Below are 24,506 nucleotides of genomic sequence, written 5' to 3' on the forward strand. Positions count from 1 at the left end.
GTCATTTTTCTTTAAGAATTCTTTATTAAAATGTTTCCAGAAGTGTTCAACAAAACTTGCATATGTATTCAAATGGTTAAATGCACACAGATGTGAACAAAACTGCAATGAACTGTATGTACAGAGAGGCATAGCCAAAAGTGGCCTGACCCCGAGGACATGCATTCCCGATGAGTCTTTTTCATATTGTCCTTAAGCTATAGAGGCAGGGCCAAATAACTTATGGAAAAATAAATTTTATTGGCAAAAAAAAATGTTTTAAAGATCAGAGTTCTGCCTAAGCATAGCTGTGATTTGGTAGAATGCATTTCTAAATCCAAACCAGTTTAGGTAATGGTACTTTGTATGGTGTTTGCTGTCTGGGTCAACAACGTATCACTTTTAGTGCTGGGTGTTCTTTCCCTTAAGGCTTTTTTTTTTTTTTGCTAGTATGGCGTCGGTAGGAGACTCTGTCCTGAGTAAGGCAATTGGAAGATCCCATATGGGGTCTGGAGAGTGACTCAAAGATGGAAAAGAATGAGGTGGAAATGGATGCTAAAAAAACAAGCAAATAAGCAAACAAAGAACCCAAACAGCACTTTGTATACCCACATACAATCAGCCTGTAAACTCTCCACTGTCACCTAAGAATAAATGAGGGCACTTCCTTTTTCCCCACACACTTTTCAGACTGCATTTCTCTTTGAGCTTTCTTGTTTTCTCTTCAAGTCATCTTTGGAAGGTCTATTTTAACCCAAAACGGAGGGGCACACTCTGTGTTTCAATCACGCTCCTATCGTGTGCCAGGCACCATACTGTTTCGCCTCTGGTCCTTCATGGGTATGGACCATGAATGCTCAGTGGTATGCCCCCGGCTCACTGTTCCACAAACCAACGCTCTCCATATGGTGGGCCAAACTCAACAGTTGCTCTTCTCTTGCCTTCCACCAGGGGTCGCTCAAAGCTCAAAGTTTTCCCCCATAGGTAGAGAGTCAGAATCTTTGCAGCAAACAGCTGAGCTTCTGGTTGTATTTCAGGGACCACATCTGGCCACTGTAACTCCTGAAGTTAGGGAGGGAGGCAGGAAGTGGGGTGGGGGTAGAGGGTGGGGAAGAGGTACAGAGCCTTTGAACTCGACCTCAAAGGCAGAGATTCCTCAAGTTTCACTCGGCTTGTTTGTGAGACCGGCCTCAGACTCTGCCTTTGCTTTCCACAGCCCACAGCTGTTATCCTCCAAGGTCACAGCTGCTTAAGTTGCCTTGGAAACTGGAATTTCATGGATTGCAGGATCAAAATATCACACACACACACACACACACACACACACACACACACACACACACACACACAGAGTCTGCCCTCCAGACAAGGGGGTTGTGAACTGCTTTGTGAGGAGCTGCCCCAGTCAAGTTGAACTAACTCTACTTCCAGAAGTAAATTGGGGGGGAAGGGCTGGGAGTGGGAACCACTCAATCAGGGGGAGAGTCTGCCCCGAAAGGCTCAGTCCCTTAATTCTGACAGTCTGAACTGATGGTCACAGTTCTATTAGTTGTCCCTAGGATTACTCCCACTCATACTGCCCCCTTTTGCCTCTCATATAATTGCCCCCTGTGGTGGGGGTGGATGGCAAGGGTCTCAGAAGATCTTGAAGCCTTTTAGTAGGGTCAAGGTGGGAGCCTTGCGCTTGCTCTGGGCCCGAGATGACTTGACAGTCACCAGCTTGGCCTGGGCCACAGTAGGCATCTCCTTGTAGTTGACGGTAGAGAGGGTGTTGAAGGTGCAGCTAGGCAGGCCGTGCTTGGCAGTGAGAGGGGCCTGATGGAAAATGGACCTTTCCTCAGAGATGAAGAGAGGCCGGGTGGGTGCGTTCCTCTCCTGCTCCCTCCGTACCTCCCGGATGGCTTCGTGGAACACATGCTGCACGGCTTCGAAATCCAGGCAGGCAGAGACCTCGTAGAACAGACATCCAAACTTGCTAGCTAGAGTCATGCCCTCTGACTTGGTGACTTGCCTGGCAGGAGAACAGAAGGGAGTGAGAATGTTCAGGGGCAAACAACCCTTCCCCAAAGGGGAAAATTCTGGACCCAGTGAAGTAGCCTACACTGGGGGAATCTAGGCTCTACTTCAAGGGAGAACTCCAAAACTGGACCCTGCCTTTGGCCTAGAGAAAGCCTCCTCTAGCTACATGTCCCTGGTGGGAGCGCAGACTGGAATCCTGGAGGCAACAGTGCTGGAGGGCAAAGTGAAGGAGCTGGAGTTAGAGGACCTGGTTGTGCCGCTTGTTACCTGGGTGACCTCGGGCACATTACTTAACCTCTCTGGGCCTCAGTTTCCTCCTCTGTAAAACAAAGAAGTGGGTCTTCTAAAGTCCTTCTGGCTCTAAATCTATGATCCTAAGAGTCTGTTGAGGCAGAAGGAGAAAAGAGAAGATTTGTGCATCATAGATAGAGGTCACCTAGTCCTACTCTCTCCTTTTTACATATGAGGAAACTGAGGCCAGGTCACATGAGTTGTCTGTGGCATAGTTGGGATTTTAACATAGGACCACTGACCACAAATCTAATGCCCTTTCTGTTAAACACACTACCTACATAGTTCTTAGAGTTCACAGAAGATTAGTCACTAGTGTCTAATGTATATATAGGGGGTGAGAGGTGGGAGTTGAAGTGAAGGGTGGTGGGAAAGGAAAAGAATTCAGAGATGCATGGGAAGGCTTATATGAACCAATTCAGAGTGAAGTAAGCTGAACCAGGAAAACAATATACACAATGACTATAATAATATAAATGAAAAGAACAACAAAGACACAGTCCTCACAGCCTTGAGCTTGGGAAAGATCCCTTGGAATAATACAGGAACGATACAGACCACAATTACATGTAATTATAAAGACCAAGCTTGTCCCCAAGGAAGAGGTGAGAAAATACACTTCCCTCCCTTCAATGGAGAGATAAGGGACTATGGGTGTGGAATACTGAAAAGGCTGGGGAAACCCAATTGATAGGTTGGTTAGTTTTGCCAGACTGTCTTCTTTTTATTCCTTCTATGTCTTCTTTCTTAGTTGTTACAAGGGATGGTCCTCTGGTTAGGGAAGAGAAGACAATATATTTGGAAATGAAGATGTAAAAACAAGACTATCCATAAAATAAAATAAAAATAGAATGGAAAGGCAGAGTGAATTGGTGTGTTTTTGTTGTTGTTTAGTTATTTTTTAGTCATGTCAGACTCCTTATGACCCCATGTGGAGTTTTCTTGGCAAAGATACTAGAATGATCTGCCATTTCCTTCTCCAGCTCATTTTTACAAATGAGGAAACTGAGGCAAACAGGATTAAACAACTTGCCAGGGTCACACAGCTAGTATCTGAGGCCAGATTTGAACTCAGGAAGATGAATCTTCCTGATTCTAGGCCAGGTACACTAACCACTGCACCATCCTACCCCTCCCAACCTCTCCCTCATTACCCCTTTACTGTATCTAATTCCTGGGGATAGGGTAAAAGAGGAAGGGAAAGATGAGAATGATTGATTGATTACTGACAACAAAAGCGATAACAAAGAAAATCAACTCAAACTGAACAATGAGTGTGACCCAAATCCTCACTACCAGCAAGTATGGAGAAGGAGGACAGGAAGAGATTAGAAGGAAACACTACATGGCTTTCATTTGCTCCTAATAAGCAAGCTAAAACATCTCCAGGGGTCTGGCTTTCCCCCAGAGAACAGGAAGTGGTTCTACTCCCTCTAAAATACACCAAGCTAAACTCAGACTTTCTTTCCTGTTTCTTCCATGGAAAAGGAGCCATGAGAGTTGTGGGAATAGGGTGGGGAAGAGGGAATGAGAAATGAGAGAGAAGTGAGCAAAGAGAAAGTACTAAGAGACTGGCCCCAAAGATCTTTTGGCCAAGTTTTCAAGGTTAAAATTCCTCTTCATGATGACTGAAGATTTCCTTATGCTCATCCTACACAGTCCCCACAATCCTGGCCTGGGAAAGATCCCTAGGAACAATATGGGAATGATAAAAACCTGATTTGTGCAGAAGAGAAGGAATAAAAAAAGAACAGCTCAAAAGTCTTATGTCATCTATCACTTAACATCCGATTCAGCCAATTCTGGGCACAGAAGGGATTGTGAGTCTGAGATCAGGCTGGCTGACCCACTAACCCTTGTTCAGCAACAAGGCCTGGTCTGGGAAGGGGGCAGGGAGGTGGACTGAATGAGTGCCTGCTGTTAGACTGAAGAAATCTCTGCCAAGAATATGCCCTGACATCAGAAATTCCTTCCTTCCTTCATTCAATGAGCATTTGACATGCCTGGAGCAGAAGAAATCAGAGGCAGAGAAAGAGATCAATAGAATGGCCAGCTCTGAGTGAAATGACCTCTGTGTATCCATTACTGAGACAGAAACCATCAAACTGAAAGTCGATATCTATATATCTCACACAGGCAAAGCAAAGTTGACTCTTGCTATAAAGCACAGTGGCCCTTGAGCTCAGCTGGCCCAGTAATGAAGTGTCCTTCCCCCACCACACACACACACACACACACACACACACACACACACACACACACACACGGATAATAGAACAGTGACAACCAAGAGTCAGGAACTGGCTAAAAGAAATTCAGAGAATCCTAGAACTCTAAAGGAACCTTAGAAATCATCTAACCCACAATTCTCACCCAGTGTAGGAATTAATCCCCTTTATCATGTCCCTGAACAACAGCTATGGAGTCTAGCCTTTCCAAAACTGCCTCTAGAGATGGGAAGTTTACTATATCATGTGGCAGCCCATTGTCTTTCAGGATAATTCTAGTTGCTGTAAAGTTTTTCTTTCTTTCCTCCATCCTTTCCTTCCTTCCTTGTTTCCTTTCCTTTCTCTTTTTCTGTCCTCTTTTCCTTGTCTTCCTTCCCTCAATTTTATTCCCTATTTCCCACCCATCCTTCTTCCTTACTCCTTTCTTTTTTTTTTTTTTGGAAACACCCTCTGTTTTATTGAGCCAAAATTCAACCCCCTGAATTCTCACCAGTTGGATCTAATTTTGGCCTCCCCAAACAGGAAAACTCTATTCTGGATTAGTAATAACTGCCATTTACATAGCACTTAAAGCTTTTCAAAACAGATAACAACATCTCCTTCTCTGATCTTCACAACACTGTAAAGCATATGCTGGGATGAGGAAACCCAGACTGAGTCTTGTCCAGGGTCATTGTTAATAAATGTCTGAGGCAGGATTTGAATCCAGGTTTAAGTCCAGCATTCTATCTGTTTCTGTGTTACCCCATGCTGCCTTTCCCAAAGCTGTCTTCTATATGAGACAGCCCTTTCAAATATTTCGAAAGATCTGTAATATCTTCCTTTTCTTAGCCTTCCTTCCTCTAGACTAAACATGCCTTGTTCCAGCAACCATTTTTCACAAGACATGATTTTTAGATCCTTTTCCACCTTCCTCTGGACTCTTGCTTATTTTTTAATGTCCTTGCTAAAAGGTGGAATCCAAACCTAACCACAGTCCTTAAAATGTGGTCTGATCAGAAGAGAGTGCCAAAGACTATTATATTACGTAACATGAGATGGCAAAACGCCAGGATAGAGCACTGGGTCTATAGTCAGGAAGACCTCAGTTCAATTCTGACCTCAGATACTTACCAGCTGTGTGAGCCTGGGCAAGTCACTTTACCCTGTTTGCCTCAGTTTCCTCATCTATAAAATGGGGATAATAATAACACCTACCTTGCAAGGTTGTTGTGAGAATCAAACAAGATAACATTTATAAAGTATTTAGCACAGTGCCTAGCACATAGTATGTGCTATAGAAATGCTAACTATTGGCATTATCATTATTATTATTGTTGATGATATTATTATTATCTATGATCAGAACACCATACTTTTATCCACGGAGCCTAAGACTGTTAGTTTTTTTTTTAAGTGACTGCATCATAATGTTGATTATATTAAGTTTGAGGTCAACTAAGACCCCTTAAACTTTTTCACATTCAGCCAGTTCTGGGCACAAAGTGGACTGTGAGCCTGAGATCAGGCTGGCTGACCCACCAACCCTTGTTCAGCAACAAGGCCTGGGATGGGAAGGGGGCAGAGATGAGGAATGAATGAGTGGCCCCATGCCAGGTCTCCCTTTCTCTTTTTTTTTGGGGGGGGCTAGGTAATGGGGTTAAGTGACTTGCTCAGGGTCACACAGCTAGTAAGTGTTATGTGTCTAAGGTCAAATTTGAACTCAGGTCTTCCTGAACTCAGGTCTGATGCTCTATCCGCTGTGCTACCTAACTGCCTCCAGGTCTCCCTTTCTCAAACCTTAGTGATTCACTTTTTGGTTCTAAATTCAGAACTTTACATTTCCTCCAATAGACTTTGTATTAGTGGTTTTGTTCAAGATCTCCAGCCCTACTAATCATGATTCCAACACCCATTCTATCAGTAGTCCTTCACAGTCTGTGCCCCTGAAAGAAAATTTGTTTTTATCTGAAAATTTGATGGGCATGACTTCCCTTCTTGGGGGAAGTGGGGGAACATTGTACATACTGGCACACTTGGTTGATGTGTTAATTTTGCTAAGCTGCTTTAAAAAAAATTCTTGGTTACAAGATTCACTGGTAGGGGAAGGGAAAAGATATATACAGAAATAAAGATAATATAAAACAAAAGATATCAATAAAATGTTTAATTTGCTGGGCATGCCTTCTATGTCTTCCTGACTCTAGGCCTGGCACTCTATCCACTTTGCCACCTAGCTGCCCTTAAAATAAAACAAAAAGCTTAAAAATGTAAAAACCATCCTTAGTTCACCAGCTGTACAAAATCAGAGGGCAAGATGCATTTGGCCCAAAGGCCAGAGTTTGCCAGCCCTCAGTCTAACTCCTCACATGTAACTTTTGTTACATGTGAAGATTAGCTTCTCCAAGGCCATGTAAGCAGCAGGCCTGGCATTTAATCTCCAGTTACTGACTTCAGATTCCGTGTTTGGGCCAGTGCATTGTAGCTGCCTGTCTACAGAAAGATGAGCGGCAAATCTAACGGTACTATCCAGCTGACATCCAGGAGGACAGCAATAACTTCATGGCATTGCTTGGCTAAAATCAAGTTACACCATGTCTATGGCATCCCTCGTCTACTGACCCCATGACCCTTTCCTAAAAGGAAAAGAAGTTGATCAATGAACTCATACTGGCACCTAATGTACATTACATGATGTTCTAAAAGTCTGCAAGTTTTCTAAATACAAATATAGTTTTTAAATTGTTTGACAGAATTTTCAAACTTACAGGTTTCTAGTTTCCAGGATGCACTCTTTTCACCCTTTTGCAAAATGGAACAATATTTGCCCATTCTAGCATATCTCCCCATTTGCCATGACTTCTTTTTTTCTCCCCCAAGGTATGATTTTTTTTTTAAAGGCAATTGGGGTTAAGTGACTTGCCCAGAGTCACACAGCTAGTAAATGTCAAGTGTTTGGTCTGAGGCCGGATTTGAACTCAGGTCCTCCTGACTTCAGGGCTGATGCTCTATCCACTGTGCTGCCTAGCTGCCCTCCAAGGTCTGATTTTTTAAAATTTATTTTTAATTTATAGATTTTTTTCTAAGGTCTGATTATTTTTTAAAATTTATTTTTAATTTCCGGATTTTTCCTAAGGTCTAATTATTTTTTTTAAATGTATTTTTAATTTATGGATTTTCCTGAGGTCTGATTTTTTAAAATTTCTTTTTAATTTATGGAATGATTTCTTAAAGATTACCTACATATTTGCAAGCTCCTGAAGCAACATGGGACATAATTTGCCTAGGCCCAGAGACTTAAGCTCATTTAAGGTGGAGCTCTCATCTCTTACCTCCATACCTATCTTGACCTGCAGTCTTTTCATGATATTGCTTAATGTGTTCTTTCCAAGTTGAAAGGGCTCCTTCCTATCCAACAATTGGGTTTTAGGTGCTCAAATACCCAAACTAGCAATCAGTGAGGAGGTGGAAGGCAGGGTGGCCCCTGTAAAATGAATGAATGAATGACTATTAACTCCCTCAGGGCATAAACATCTCTTTATCCCTACCCCCTACCCCACCTTCCCCTCTTCCCCCTTCAGCTCTTTGCACAATAGTATAGGGTTTTACCTACTAGGTTCTTGACAAAGAGAGGCATTATGGTATATGGGCACTTACACACATACTAGATTTTATGCCCTGTAATTTTTTTTTTTTGGCTACTCATGGTGAAGATACCTCAACTGTAATCTTGGATCTGCCCATACCCTCCTCCCACAACATCTCTGCCTCATGTAGACCCCATGTTAAATGCCGAATTGTATGTTCTGCATTAGATTTCTGTATTCTTTAGATGGTAGATGCTACATAGCTATAATGCTGACTTCCAGAGCCCAGTGGCTCTGCCTACCTAGAGTGGACTCTGTATGAATCAGAGAGTACTGGAACCAGAGTCTGCTCCTTGCCCTGTGGTAAAATTCTACCTAAAGTCGGTCAGATTTGCCACCTAGTCGTTCTGTCTGGCTGTTGAAGAGAAACAACTAGATTATAGGATTACCGGTACTGGGCCATGTCCAGCTTGTTCCCTAGAAGCAGCACAGGGTGGTCATGCTGGGTCTCCTTTGCATGGTGGGTGATGATCTCCAGGTATTGACTACAACCCTCAAAGTTTCGCCGGTCATCAATACTGTAGACAACGAGGAAGGCTTGGGCCCAGCTTAGGTAGCGTTTACAGTTTCTGGGGACATCCTGGGGGTAAGAGAGAAAAGCAGATGAGACACGGGGGTGGTCTCAGGCCTCAATCTGAGACTGGAAGAGGCCAAGTCCCCAGCCTCACCTGAGGTGCCCCTGCCCTATCTCTCCTCCCTTCGGGCCTTTGTACATTGTTCCCCAGCTGAGCCCACTTCAAAGGAACATTTGAATCTGGATTTGGCTTGGCATGAAAGGGGCCATTGTCCCTTCTCCAGCCAGAGAGGAGCAGACACCAGATCCTGAGGGCCAGCAGCCAAAGGCTCTAATGTCACCAACCCTGAGACCTGACCATCCACGAGCAGCACTGGGTGGCCCATTTGTATGTAACTTTGCCTTCTTGGAAATCTTGCTTGGGAGAGACAATTTGCAATTTTGGCTTGTTTTTAGAAATATTTTTAAGATTCCTATGTTGCTCACAACATCCTTGTGAAGGGCAAAGATAGGAATGTGACTGCAGAATCACAGAATCATAGAGTGGGGAGAGACATCAAAGGACAATTGAGAATTCCCTACTACAATAGAGCCAACAAGTGGTTCATCCATCCTTCACCTTTAGTGAAGGGGAACCCACTGCTTCTCAAAGCACCCCATTCCACTTTTGAATAGCTCTAATAGTTAGGAATTTTTCATTAAGGTTAAACCTTAATTTGCCTCTGCAGTTTCCATCCATTCCTTCTCATTTTGCCTTCTGGGGTCAAACAGAACATGTCTATTTTATAATGATGATGATAGCTAGCATTTATAAAGCGCTTTAAGGTTTGCAACACACTTTACAAATATTCTTATTTTATCTTCACAACAATCCTGGGAAGTAGGTGGTATTATTATCCTCATTTTACAAATGAGGAAACTGAGGCATAGAGAGGGTAAGTGACTTGACCAAGGTCACCCAACTCATTGAGTGTCTTAAAGTAAGGATTTGAATTCAGGTTTTCATGATTCCAAATCCCATGCTGTATCCATGGGGCCATCTAACTACCACATGATAACTCTTCAAATACTTTAAGAAAACTATCATAGGAGCAGCTAGGTGGCACAGTGGATAGAGCACTGGCCCTGAAGTCAAGAGGACCTGAGTTCAAATCCGGCCTCAGACCAAACACTTGACACTTACTAGCTGTGTGACCCTGGGTAAGTCATTTAACCCCAATTGCCTAAAACAAAACAAAACAAAAATTATCATATTCCCCTTGAGCCTTCACTTTTTCAGGTTAATTATCCTCATATGACATTGCTCAAGGCCCTTCAGAGGGACCCAACAACCTTGCCAAGGGGAACAATTGTTGGACGTATGTACATCTATGAGTGTGTACATGTTTATTCTTGTACAGCCATTTATTATCATGTGCATGCGGGCACAGGAATGTGTGTGTGTGTGGCTTAAGAGACACTTAAATATCACTCATCACCATCCCTGTCCCAAAAACTACTACATCAGATGACCGCTGGGCTCTCTAATCATTCAGCCAATATTCCATTTAAAATGGCATAGAATTTCAGAGCAGAAGGGATCTTTGAACATACACTAGTAGAGATGGGAGAGTCCTCAGAACATAGAATGTTAGAACTTAGAACATTAGATCTCAAAGGCCAGAATATTCACATGTAGAGGCCACGTGGTCCAACTGTCTCTTTTTACAAAGGTAAAAACTGAAACCCATAAATGAGGTCATCACAGCATCCCCAAGAGACAGAGAAGGGGAGGGAAATGGTCTATTCTCATTTATAGAAGGTGACTGAGGTTCAGGGAAGGTTAGTACCTTGTTCAGGGTCACACACATGGAAGCTGAAAAGGACCAGGACCCTGTGCTGTGACCACCACTATCGCTAGCCCAAGAAACCCTTTTCTTAGGTATGAATTTGGTGATACTCCTCCCTCCCACTCCTTATCCAGGGCCCAAGGCTTCTTAGAGGTAATGGGGGCAAATCCTGGCTCTGTCATTTATTAGCTATACAATTTTGGGCAAGTCACCCCATTGCCTTGACAGATATAATGAGTTTTCTTTCATTAGTGACTGTACAGAGAAGGCCTGATGACTGGTCTTCACCTGTAAAATAATATGGTTGAATTAAATCAACTCTGAGGAGGCTTTCAGCTCTGAATATATTGTCCCAGGCTCTTGGCACACTCAGCACAAGCTAGCTCTTAGATGAGGGTCTTCGGCATTACCTGATCTGCAGTGTCCATCACTCTTAGCAGGACTGGTTGTTGGTCCACAGTCTCCTCTGAGGTGTAGGTGTCTTCTGAAATTAGAAGTATTGGGCACATCAGTGGGGATGGAGGGTGGGAAGGACTGTAAGGAGGTAGGAAACCTTTGCTTTCTATTATATGTTGAGCAGAGGCCTATGGGTTGGTTTGGGGTGCCATCCAAGACACTGACTCTGAGTCATTAGGCCTATGGGGCTGAGGCCTGGGTGCTTTCTGCTATTGTGATGGTCACCACTTTTCGGTCATAAACAAGTGCTCTGCCTTACTTGTAGCTCTTCAGAAAGGCCCTAATAACCTTGCCAGCTAGAAAGGGAGTTTCCACACCAGGCATTCCTAATGACAATAAAATGATAGGCTCCAGTCCAAACCAAAAGGCCAGCCCTGGAAGAACCTCTCTAAGGTTCACATTGCCTCCAGACTCCTGCACAGACATATCACCAAGAGAACCACCTCACGTGGCTTTGGGCTCTTTTCCATTGAGCAAAGTCCTTCCTGAAAGCAATTCCATCCAGGCGAGTGGAGGGGAGGGGTGGCCATGATTTCACCCCCCCCCTCTGCCTGCCCTGCCCATGAGACTCCAAGCAAAGTGCCCTTCAGGCCACTGTTTGGACTTTCGTGACAAGAGCCTGAGTCAGGCCCTGGAAAACGCACAAGCTTCACTAACATCTAGCATAAATCATTAACAATCCTCATCCATTGCCTACTTTGGGGGCTTATATAAATAGCTGCGATTATTTGAGAAGAAATTCAATGGAAAAAATGCCCCCAAATACTTCACTATATTTGGTCCAAGAACAGCTATCCCTAGATTTTCACATCTCATTCAGTTTGTTTTATTTCCCTGCCAAAGTGGCCCAATGAGCTTTTTCTGGGACCTCCCAAAAGGCAAGGTGCCCCGTGCAGTCTCAGCAAAGACACTGGGCCAACCCTGATCAGAGATGCTTATTCTTCCATTCCTCCCAACATGCTCGGAGACAGAGAGAGACAGAGATAGAGAGACGGAGACAGAAAGAGACAGAGACAGACAGAGACAGAGACAGACAGAGATAGACAGAGACAGACAGAGACAGAAAGAGACAGAGACAGAAAGAGACAGAGACAGAGACAGATAGAGATAGAGAGACAGAGACAGACAGAGACAGAGAGACATAGATAGACAGAGACAGGGACAGAGACAGAGACAGAGACAGAGACAGATAGAGACAGAGACAGACAGAGACAGAGACAGAAAGAGACAGAGCCACAAATCCATGGATGAACCTAAACCCAGCATCTAACATCTGATCCTAGATCTAAAGATGGAAGGTATCTTAGAGGCCATCTAGTCCATCCCTCACCCAATTTTACAAATGAGGAAACTTGAGCACAGAGAGGTTAATGGAGTAGCCCAACATCACACAGCTAAGATGTACCTGAGTTGGTACATGAACCCAGATCACCCAGTCCAGCATGCTTCTTGTCTCATTACTCCTCTCCAGAAGAGATCCCAGCCCCATGTATGGGCAGTGTAAGCAACCACTTACCCAGTGTGATCTGAGTGACAGTCCCCCACAGTATTTCTCTCAATAGGCTGTGCATGAAATTCCCACCATTAGAGTCCCCCCTCAAAAGCTATATAGAGTCACAGCAAATATGTTGGAAGGAAGGACCCTATTAGCACTCATTTATACCTAAACTCTGATTCATTTCTTAGATTAGTGAGTGGTTACCTACAAAGGTACCCAAGAAATCAGAAAAGATCTGTAATTGTTGAAACAGGGAGGAGAGAGGAAGGTCAGGGGTAAGGACCCCCACCTTAGGAGGCAGCTCAGGAGGCATAGGGGATACAGAACTGGACCTGGAGTCAGGAAGACCTGAGTTCAAATTCAGCCTCAGACACTTACTAGCTGTGTGACCCTGGGCAAGTCACTTAACCCTGTTTGTCTCAGTTTCCTTAACTGTAAAATGGCGATAAAAATAGCATCTACTTCCCATGGTTATTGTGAGGATCAAATAAAGTAGGTAATATTTGTAAAGTGCTTAGCACAGTGCCTGACACACAGCAGGCACTTAATAAATGTTTATTTCCTTCCTTTAGAAAGGCCAGGTTGACAGGTGGAAGAATGGTAGGTTGGACAAACATCAGACAATGTGAGAGCCCTGGGATGCTATATAGGGGGTGAGGAGGCATTGAGAAGGGTTTGGAGAAGGGGTGGGCCTATGATAAACTTTGCCTGTTTCTCAGCTTGGGCTAGACCAATTCTCAGGACTCCAATCCTCTTTTCACCACCCCTTCTCCCACTTCTACCATTTTTCAGTGGACATTAGATCACAGGTATCTAGCACTTTAAAATCTGCAAAGGCCATATGATTTCATTCTATTTTCTCGGTCCTTGATGTAGGCTTTTTCATTATCTTCATTTTATAGACAAGGAAATGGAGGCCCAGAGAGAGTTAGTTAAGTGACTCATCCAGGACCTATGCTTCAAACATAGCTAGTGTCTGAAGTAGGATTTAAACCCCAGGTCTTCCCGACTCAAAGTCCAGTGGTCTCTCCATTAGTCCATAACAAGATCTATTTGGTCACTTAATTCCTCCTGGCCCCTGGGGCTTCCATTTTCTCTCCTACTATGGTGGCTCCCAGCTGATCTCCCTGCTCTGGTCTCTTTGGGCTCTAATCCATCCTGTACAACGGACCCTACCACCAGATTAATTTTCCTTTCATCTAAAACTTGTCTAGAACTTGGAGAACCCTGGAGCCTCTAATAGAAAGTCAAAGCTCTGTCTCACTTTCCCTTTCTTTCTTTCTTTCTTTTTCTTTCTTTCTTTCTTTCTTTCTTTCTTTCTTTCTTTCTCTCTCTCTTTCTCTCTCTCTCTTCCTTTCTCTCTCTCTCTTCCTTTCTCTCTCTCTCTTCCTTTCTCTCTCTCTCTTCCTTTCTCTCTCTCTTTCTCTCTCTCCTCTCTCTCTCTCTCTCTCTCTCTCTCTCTCTCTCTCTCTCTCTCTCTCTCTCTCTTTCTCTCTCTTCCTCTCTCTCTCTCTTTCTTCCTTGGCAATGAGGATTAAGTGACTTGCCCAGGCTCACACAGCTATTTGAACTCTGGTCCTCCTGACTCTAGGACCAGTGCTCTATCCACTCTATCCACTATCCACTAGCTGTCCCCTCTGCCTCACTTCCAAGGTCCACAATCTCATTCCTACCACTGGGACTTTGCTCATCAATTAATCCATCAACAAACATTAATCAAGCACCTAGTATTTGCCAGGCACTGTTTTAGGTCCTAGAGTACAGGCACAAATAAAAGTCCCTGCCTTCAAGGAGCTTACATTCTATGGGGATAAGGGAGACAATACATACATATATAGCTATATACAAAACAGATACATTATTGTATATGTGAGCTACATACAAATAGATATGATTTTGGTGGTGGGGGCCCTGACACCTGTTGTTGTTTGTCCTTCATTCTCTCTCTCTCTTTTTTTTAGGCAATTGGGGTTAAGTGACTTGCTCAGGGTCACACACCTAGTATGTGTCAAGTGTTGGGTCTGAGGCCAGATTTGAACTCAGGTCCTCCTGACTTCAGGGCCAGTGCTCTATCCACTGTGCCACCTGGCTGCCCCCCTTCATTTTCAAAGAGGACCAATGTTGGGAGAGATCAGGATGGGTTTTACATACAAGGTGATACTTCAGATAAGTCTTGCAGGAAACTAGCAGATCTAAAAGAGAGGAGGGGGAGAGTGCAATCCAGATGTTCCAGTACAAACAGGAATTGCAGTGCCAGGTATGAGGTATAAGGCCAAACTGATGGGATCATTGAGTGTATGAAGAGAAGTAACTTAAAATGAATGTGGGAAAGTAAGTGGAGGCCTGGCTGTAAAGGGCTTTAAATGCCACAAAAGGCTTCATTTTTGATTCTAGAAATGATGCGGAGCCACTAAAATTTATTGAATGGAGGAGTGCCATGGCCAGGCCCCCACTTTAGGAACACTTGGGCAGCTGCATAGAGGATGGATTGTAGTAGGCTGAGACTTGAGGCAAGAAGAGTGACTACAAGACTATTGTAATAGTCCAGGAGAGAGGACCTGAATTAGGGTAGTGGTCATTTGGGTGGAGAGAAGTCCAGAGATGCTGTGGATTTTAAAACGACACAACTGAGCAACTGATTGGATGTGTGGTCTGAGGGACGGTGAGGAAGTGATAATAACATCAAGACCACAAACCCTCGCAACTGGAAAGAGAATGCCTCCCCTCTGGTGTTCCTTTCTCTGTCCTATTGTATCCTGTGCATCCCTTCAGGCCCAAGTCAAACTGAAATCCCTCGTCTTCCAGGAAGCATTTTGTGATCATTCCAGCCCTGGCTCTGAGCTCCCGTGACACTTACAGTCTCTCCCACACAGTGTGGCCTTTAGTTTAGACTTCAGAGTTGGAGGGGTCCTTAGAGGGGCACCCAATCTGCCCCCTACCCTCCTCGCCTTCTGGTAATCTCATCAGCTCCCATGAAGCTAATGATCGTCTCTCCACAGACGGCCAACAAACCTATATGGCCAGCCCTAATCTTCCTCCTCAAATCCAGGTCTACATCCTTAAGTCCCTACTGGACACCTTCACTAGATAGCCCATTAGCATCTCAAATTCAACATGTCCGAAACAGAAGTTATCATCCCCTCTCCTCCCTAAAGCTATCCACCTTCAAATGGCCGTTTCTGTTCTGTTTCACTTTTATTTTACAGTTGAGGAAACTGAGACACAGAAAGGTAAAAGGACTTGTCCAGGGTTACACGAGTAACAAAGTCAGGATTTGAAGCCAGGTCATTCACTGTTCTTTTCTCTACACCACTGCATCTCTCATAGCTTTCTGGTTTTCTTCATGTTTGCTTTGTTTTCTAGCTAGAGGACAGGCTCTCTGAGACCAATGACATGGCCTTCTGTTTCTCAGTTACCATGTCCTATTTTTGCTGTTGTTCAGTTGTATTCGACTCTTCATGACCTCATTTAGGGTTTTCTTGGGAAAGATACTGGAGTGGTTTGGCATTAGACAGATGAGGAAACTGAGTCAAACAGGGTTAAGTGACTTGCCTAGGGTCCCACAGCTAATAAGTGTATGAAGCCAGGTCTTCTTGCAGTTGCTGGCTCTGGAGTCAGGTAGGCCTGAATTCAAATCTGGACTCAGACGCTAACTAGCTGTGTGACCCTGGGAAAGTCACTTAACCCTAACTGCCTCTCCAACCTCCCCCCAAAAGGAAAAAATATCATATATTAGCACAGTTTCTTAAAGTGATATAAATACTGCTTCTCAAACTTTCATGATTTTTTTCCCCGCAGAAAGCTCCCACAAGTTTTTGAAAACAGAAGGCAGATAGTTATCCAAGGAGTCACAGCTCTTCAGAGATGACTCTATGGAAAAAGACCAGGCTCTAATTCTGACTCTCTGTGATTTGGGGCAAGTCACTTAACCTCTCTCCTATCATCAGTTTCTTTAGCTATGAAATGGGCATAAAAATCACTCCCTCCTTCCATTATAGGGATCTGATGAGAACCCAATGAGACAGGTGTAAGTTCCTTTCAAGTGTATAGAATCAGAGGTCTCAAACAACTGCACATCCTGCCCACAACACTGGAATAGGCCCAAACTGGATTAAAACGCAATTGCAAAATATTTAACAAAACAAATAAAAATGCAATAGAACATAGAGAGTATCACATTTTAAAATTAAGTCAACATTTGGCCCCCAGGGATTCTTATGTGGGCAACTCTTCAAGACTATAAATTACACTGATCTGCACAGATTGAGGGAGTTTCCACATGGGGAGATCCCTTTATGGATGACATTACAGGTCCAAACCAAAAAAAAAAATTGTTATTATTCACTTCTGCCAGGAGCTCATTTCTTCCTCTTGAAGCCACAGAATCTCCTGCTTGAATATTCCTGGCCCTGGAATGGGAAGCAGGGACCCTGGAGCAGCTCTCTGCATCCTGCTGTTCTGTTAGGCAGCAAAAGAAGGTGAGAATGTCAGAGCCCTTCTTGGCACTGGCATGGCAGACAGAAACATCATGGTGCAGTGTTGACCTCATAGAAGACACAGGAGTACATGCCCAGGCTGAGCGAGTCCCCGAGTCAAGGGGCCAGGGATCAAGGTCAGTCCTCCCTCCCACATTCCAATGACTCACTCCATCTTCCATTCAGGCCTCCAGACTCAATCATGAAGCTCAAATCACCAAATAAGCCCAAGCGGAGCTGGGATCTGTAACCAGGGTGGGACAGAAGGACTTTTGCTTAAAGAGGATATTGAGATAAAGTTTACTGTACTACTCTGCCAAGGGCCTTGTGCACCAGCACCTTTCCTCCCTTGCCCAGCTCTGTCCCTGGCAGAGGTGGCTTGCTTCTTCTCCTGCCCACTCCACCTCTGGCCTTGTTCACCAGCACCCTTGTATTTGCTATTCAGGTCTATCCCTGGCAGCAATAGCATGGTCACACTTTCATCAGAGTAGAAAGCTCCAAGCATCCCAGGATGCACTTCTTCCCTCCCTCCACTCCCCACTAAGGTCACACACTCCTTGTCCCAAACCCTTACTTAACCCTGCTGAAAATTTAACTCTGAGACTGAGCTCTTTCTGGGGTCCTAGACATGATGAGAAGAGGAAAACGCTCTGTGTGTGACTGGTCCTGTGAGGTATTCCCAGCATACCTTGGGGGAAATTATAAAACAGGCCAAGTGTGTCTTCTGGAGTCCCTACTCCCTTTTCAGCATCTTCCCCACCCCAGGTTTTCACATTTTCCTCTGTTCTCCCTCCCACCTCCCAGCAGTTCACTCTGGCTTGCCTTCTCCAAGAAACAACCTATGTCTGGACCTTTTCCTTCTCCTCCCCCATCAAGCTAAAAACACTAGCTTACCCCATGTCCCATCCCTTTAGGGCCCTGCTCTACTGATTAATCCTGAGCAGTCACTTAGCTTCTCTGGGCCTCAGTTTCCTCCCTCATCAAATAAGAGGATTGGGAGATGATTGCTAAACTACCTCTGATCTCTAAACATTTTGTTATTTTCTAATTCAGGCTACTGTTAATAGTGGCTAATAATTAAAAACAACTTCTGGCAGGACCACTTATAACAATGAGATTGGCACTACAGGTATTATTCCCATCTATTAGCTAACACATTCTCTTTCTCAGGTAATTGAGCCATACTTTAAATACACCAAGAGGTAGGTAGAGTGCTTGGGTATGGAGACAGGAAGACCTGTGTTCACATCCTACCTCTAACACCGACTGGCTGGGTGATGGGCAAGCCCCTTAATCTCTAAATGCCTCTCAGCATTCCCTAGGATTTATCTACTAAGTCATAAACCCTCAAAGACTGGTTTATTTTGTCATTGGTGGTGCAGGAGGAGTTTGCAAGCCAGTCACTTTGGTTGGAAGACAGAGTACATGACTGTTGTGTAAAATAAATCTGGAAAGGTAGACTGGGGAGTCAGATTATAGAGGGTTTTAAAAGCCAGACTGAATTTGCATTTTATCCTTGAGGCAATGGAAAGCTGGGGGAAGACTGCTGAGCAGGGCAGTGATGTTGTCAAAACACATCTGTGCTTTAGGAAGATGATTTTAGCAGTTGTGTGGAGAATGGACTTGAGAGGGCAAAGACTGGTGGAAGCACAGAAAACAACTAGGCTATGAAGTAGTCCAGGTGAGAGGGGATGAGGGCTTGAACCAGAGGGATGGCCCCATGGGTGGAGAGGGGATAGGGTGTGAAAAACGTAGTTGAGATTGAATTGAGTTGGCCATTGATTGGATGTGGTTGAGTGAGTGACTGTGAAAAGCTAAGGCTGACTCTGAGGTTGGAAATCTGGGTGACAAGAAGAATCAGGGGCATTTGAAGGCGGGGGGGGGGGGAGGGGAGATAACAAGCTCTGCTTTGGATGTGATGAATTTGAGATGCCAATGGGCCATCTAGTGGAGATGCCCAGCAGAGAGTTGGCAATGTAGAAGTGGAGCTGAGGAGAAAGATTGGTGGTCATCTGTGTAGAGATAATGGAATTCATAGGAGCTGATGAGATGACCAACAGTGGGGGAGGGGAGAGAGAGTGAGAGAGCAGAGGGTCCAGGAAACACCCTAGGGGGATACCCATGGTTAAGAGGCAGGACAGGGATGACCCAGCAAAAGAGATCGAGAAGGAGCAATCAGAGACGTAGAATTGGAGAAGGAGTGTCATAGGAACTAAGGGAGGAGGTCATGTCCTGGAGAAGAGGGTAGTCAATATCATCAAAAGCTCAAGGGAGATCAAGAAGGATGAGGTTAGGGGGTGAGTGGGAAAAGTCATCAGATTTAAAAATTAAAATAGTGTCAACAGCTTCTTCAGAGTTATGGGTTGGAAGGCAGATTGTAAAGGGTTTAGAAAGAAGTAGCAGGTGAGGAAACAAGGTAGGGGTGTAGAGAAACAGTTTTTCTCTAGGAGTTTGGCTATAAAAGGGAACAGGGATATAAGAAGACAGCTGGAATTTCTGAGCATCAGTTTTCTCATCTGCAAAATGAGAGGTTTAAGACAAGATGATCTCTAGGCTCCCTTCCAACCCTAAAATCCTACGGTTTTGAATCAAGTCTAATGGTCTTTAAACCACTCCATTCAGCCTCTCTAAGACCATATTCATTTAGATGTATAAGCTCTGATGCGGTTGTTTTTAAAAAAATTATTCTTACTATATAGCTTGTCTTATATTTTAAAGCAACGTCTCTCAACCTTGAAAAGAAGGCCAGCCCCAGCCAGGAAAGGAGAAACAACACAGGTGTCAACGTCTATGAGGCAGTTCATTCCTTTCTCAAAAAATTAGTTTTAGGGGGCAGCTAGGTGGCGCAGTGGATAAAGGATCTGCCCTAGATTTAGGAGGACCTGAGTTCAAATGTGATCTCAGATACATAACACTTGCTAGCTGTGTGACCCTGCGCAAGTCACTTAACCCCATTGCCTAACCCCCCCCCAACAAAAAACAAGAAAAAATTAACTTTAGGGAATCAATCTGTTGATAGGATTTTATAGCTGGAAGTACCATCTACTCCAACCCCTTCATGTTACAGATAAGAAAATTGTAATTCACTTGAGAAGTGAAATGACTTGGCCAAAGTCACATAAATTGTAGGCCTGAGCCTACATCACAGGGTTATAGATATAGAGCTAGAAGTGAATTTAACAATGATATAGTCCAACTCTCTCAGTATACAGATAAGGAGACTGAGGACAACAGAGACAACGTGACTTTCTTGCTTGTAAAATCCTTCAGCACAAGGCTTGCTTTGTTTTTTTGTTTTGTGTCTCTCACACCTAGCCCAGTGCCTGGCACATTAAATTGGGTAGAATCATTAATTGCCCAAGGATCCTACAAGTAATAAAGCAGGAGAGCCAAGATTTGAATGGATGTTCTTTCATCCCTGAATCAGTATTCTTTCTACTACACTCACTTTATCTCGGTAATCCACCCCTCCTCCTCACTCTCATCACAGCTTTAGGGAATATCTTGGGGGTGGCTGGAAATCAGGCTTCATTGGGGATACTCAGGGATGGAGCCACTGTCAAGAGAAACGAGGTGAGAGGGAAGTGACAAACGAGCATCTTACCCAAATTGGGATCATATTCACTGATAAACCGCTTGGTCAGGAACTTCACGGTCAAAGCTGCAAGAGGCAAAAACCAAACAAACAAATGAAATGCTTTTCCAATCTTCTCCTGCCATCTTAGGCTGTTTTCACTGGAAGCTGGCACATAAATGTTTTAGAGAAACAACCAACTATTTCGATCCTTCTGACACCCCCTTCACATACAGTACCCCCACCCCCGACGCCTCTCCACTGATGGAGAGTCCAGCTCTCCATCGAGAAACAGAGATAAAAAAGAGATAGAAAATCAATAAAGAGAGTTTGGCACCATTTAAGGTCTTCAATCCACTCCAAAGGAATCAGCAACAAGGAGATCACGTGTCCCTCTAGTAATACTCAGGGATTTAAAAAAGCCAGGGATCAAAACACCAAGGGCAAATGATGGATACAGTGAGAGTCATAGAAAATCTGGAGAAGCCAAGAAGCTGTAAGTCTCCTAGTCCTTTGCTTGGAGAAACATAACGAGGGAAGAGCTTTTTGTCTGTAGAGAAATCACACCAGGGTGCTCAAGTGGGAATTTGACTCCAATTTGCAAAGGGACTGAAAAGAAAAGATAAAAGCTGGAGATAGAGACAGTCCCTCAGGAGGGCTATAAAACCTCTATTTTCCTGAGATAAATCCCAGCCTGTGCTCAAGATAGACTGATTTTAAAATTCTAGTCCTTGTTCCTTCCCAGGTCCAAGTTTACTGTGATAAAAAACACCAGACTATAGAAAGTCCCAGTAGGAATATTTTCATTAAATATAAAAATTTTGGAACAAATTTGGAACATAAAATTTTGGAATGAATTTTTCAACATACAAAGAGCATTTATCAGTTAGCAAAGTCAACAGAGGTTTGTTCTGGGTACTGAAATTAGTCATGCAAAGTCAGCTGTTAGGCTGGTCTCTAAAAAGAAGCAGTATATTTTCTTAACTAAAAGTGCTTTTCTAAGTGCTTCTTCAAACTCTTTCCCAAGATTCGAAGGCTCCATGATTTTTGCAAACTACTGTCTAGGGAATGCACGTTTGAAAATTTAAATTCTTTAATCTGTATAACTGTTGGCAAAATAAATGATGGCATAGAATTCTTTGCTTAGTTAAGGTCTTTATTTTCAATGCTAAGAAGACAATCTCTTCCTATCGAAAAAAGAAAAAACCAAAACCAAAACAAACAGACAAAAAAAGCCATATGTTTTGCCTTGACACAATAGACAGTTCTCCAAAATACAGAAAGGACATTCTCTCAAATAGGCAAAGCTGCCAGCGAGGGTGAGAATAACCCTTTTCTGCAGGAAAGAGATGGGGACTTGACCCATGATTTCCCTGTTGTAGGAAACTTTCAGATAATGAAACTCCCTTTTATCCATCCAGGGTAGCACTTTCTCTGCAGTTTAGTTTTAGAGAGTTGCCTAGAGCCCTGGGAAGTTAAATGACTTGTCCAGAGTCACACAGTCAGTAGGTAGCAGAGGAAAGATTTGATCCAGGTGGCATAGCAGATAGAGTGCCTTGCCTGAAGTCAGAAAGCCCTGAATTCAAGTGTGGACTCAGACACTTACTAGCTGCTTTGCAATCCTGGGCAAGTCACTTAACCTCTGCCTCAGTTTCCTCTTCTATAAAATGGGGATAAAATAGCACCTACCTCCTAGGTTTGTTGTGAGGATAAAATGAGATAATAATTGTAAAGCACTTGGCGCAGTATCTGGAACGTAGTAAGTGCTATCTAAACTTTAGCTATCATCACCATCATCATCATCATCATCATTTTTAGCACTGAGGCCAGCTCTCCATACACTATACCTCACTACTTCTCTATCCACTTTTCATGCTTCAGGAGAACCAGGTGCCAATTCTGTTCTATACCAGGGCACCAGTTTCAAAGTCGCAGTCTGCTCAACCATCACAGGTCTAAAGGAGGAAAGGAATCCAATCGGGCTTAAGTAGAATCCTTCACTAATCATTGGGAACTTAAAAAGTGGTAAGTGAGCGTACAGGGATCTCAAAGAAAGACCCCAGCTGATTGGGCCCAGCCAAGATGTAAGGGACAAGGAGACCGATGAATGAAGCCCTAAGCCCAAGTCTTCATTTCAACTGTCACAGTTGCTTTAGCTCTGTTTTCAAATTTCAGTTCAAGCTACATTTATTAAATGTCAGCTCCTGGAGGGCAAACACTGTGTTTTTGCTTTTCTTTGTGTTCCCAGAAATTAGTACATAGTTCCTAGCACACACTCATCACTCAGTAACTGCTTGTTGATTGATTGACAGCTTGGGAAGATACAAAGTTTAAATAAGATAGGATGCTTGCCCTCCAGAGATTTACAGTCCTGTTGGCAGATAAGATAAACCCACAAAACTAAGATACTCAGTAAATAGCACATGATAAACGCATTAAAGAAGGCAAACAACGTGCTAGGTAGGAAAATCCTAGGGAAGAAGAAGAAACTGTTTCTGCCAAGAGTGAGGGGTTTGGATTTCTCTAAAACCAGGCATTCTACTTCCATGATTTCCTCTCCTCTCTCAACACCTCTTCCAATCCCCTTCAACAATCAATAACAAACATCATTAAGTTATCAAGTGTCAGGCACTGTGCTAGGTGATAGCGATGCAAAGGCAAAATTGAAAGGTGGTCAGATCTGCCATAGAAGTCAGGCTGTATGTCCCAAAGGGATGGGGATGAGGAGAGCTACTGGACCCATGATCTCGTCCTTGTAGGGAACTTCCAGATTAGGCCAGTCCTGGGCAGCAATTTATCTACAATTCAGAGAGTTGCCTAGAGCACTGATCAGCTAAATAACTTGTCCAGGGTAACACAACCAGTATGTATCCAAGATGGGACTTGAACCCAGTTCTTTCTGGCTTTGAGGCCAGCTCTCTATACACGGGCTGACTCCAAGATGCCTTCCCAAATGACTCTGATTTTTCCATTATCCAACACCCTCCACCAAAAGCCTATTTGTCTCCCCAGGAGACTATCCCAGCCTGTGACTGAATCTGTGTATCTTGGAGGTTTGGCCTTGGCAGGCTCTGCATAGGTGTCCCCACCAGGCATCATCCCCCAGACCCTATGGGGAGGAAAGAGTAGAAGGAAACAGAAAAGCCATCATCTCTGCGCTGGGATAGAGAAAGTTGTGAAAGGACTACAGTGACCTGTCAATCAAGCACTATGCAAACGAACAGACACTTCTATCTATACCTGCTTGCGGGAGCCCCTGGGAGGTAGGGGTTCAACAATCCTGCTCTCTTCCCCCACCCCACTCACCAGACTTCCCGGCTCCTCTGCAACCCAGGATGGCCACGTTAACCTCGGAGATCGAACTGTGCACCAGGCGCTCAGGACCAAGGTTCCCAGCCCGGGGTTTGCCAAACACGGACGACATGACAAGTCCAGCCTGCAGAGGACCCCTAGGGGAGGAATGTCGCCTCTAAGATAATAACAGAGGCTCACTAGGAGTGGATGACCGGCGGGCGGCGGGCTCACCTGGAAGAGGTGGGGAGGGAGGAAAAGAGGCCAAAGAGGGGATTCCCTTAACACCGAGTCCCTCCGTGCAACAAACCTTAGGCTGCCCACACTCCTTGGAGCAGGCGGGTAAAGGCAATCCCCCTAGGCGTTCGTGCCCCTTCTGCAGCTCCAGCTCAAGTCCTCAGATTATTTAGCCAGGTAGCTGTCGGGGATAAGAAACAGACTCGGGAGCCCGGGGCGCTGGGCTTCCAGTCTGGGTGTTCGCCTGGCCCGAGAGGGAGAGCTGGAGCACAGGGGGACCGTGCCAGGACCTCGGATGCTGAGGTTCACTCTCGCATTCTGGAAGAAGACCTCCACATCTCCCTCACCGCCACCCCACACCTTGGCTGCACCGTGACACTGGACGTGGCCACCCGGGCTCTGGGGCTCTAGGCTCTGATTCCAGCTCCAGCTCCGGCTTAATGCAGCTTGCCTCGTCCCTCTCTAGTGTTGCTGGGGCCCTCGGGGGAA

General features: G+C 44.4%; 1 protein-coding gene across 3 annotated transcripts; it reads right to left on the reverse strand.

The window, feature by feature from the left end:
* Window positions 1–4: 4 nt before the first annotated feature.
* Window positions 5–24,506, reverse strand: RASL12 (RAS like family 12). 3 transcript variants are annotated; one of them, XM_020983498.2, is made up of 6 exons: window positions 24,378–24,505; window positions 23,796–24,014; window positions 20,520–20,576; window positions 10,897–10,970; window positions 8,533–8,723; window positions 5–1,990 (listed from the first exon to the last, which is right to left on the reverse strand). In XM_020983498.2, the coding sequence occupies exons 2-6, from the start codon at window positions 23,911–23,913 to the stop codon at window positions 1,615–1,617; spliced, it is 816 nt and encodes a 271-aa protein (XP_020839157.1). In that variant the 5' UTR covers window positions 23,914–24,014; window positions 24,378–24,505; the 3' UTR covers window positions 5–1,614. The 3 variants fall into 3 exon arrangements, with proteins under 3 accessions (XP_020839157.1, XP_020839147.1, XP_020839167.1); XM_020983488.2 differs by having other exon boundaries at window positions 23,796–23,938; window positions 24,091–24,505; XM_020983508.2 differs by lacking the exon at window positions 20,520–20,576 and having other exon boundaries at window positions 23,796–24,506.

The sequence above is a fragment of the Phascolarctos cinereus genome, unplaced genomic scaffold, assembly GCF_003287225.1.
Source record: "Phascolarctos cinereus isolate Bilbo 61053 unplaced genomic scaffold, phaCin_HiC Scaffold_3;HRSCAF=262, whole genome shotgun sequence".
In the NCBI taxonomy this organism is placed as follows: domain Eukaryota; kingdom Metazoa; phylum Chordata; class Mammalia; order Diprotodontia; family Phascolarctidae; genus Phascolarctos; species Phascolarctos cinereus.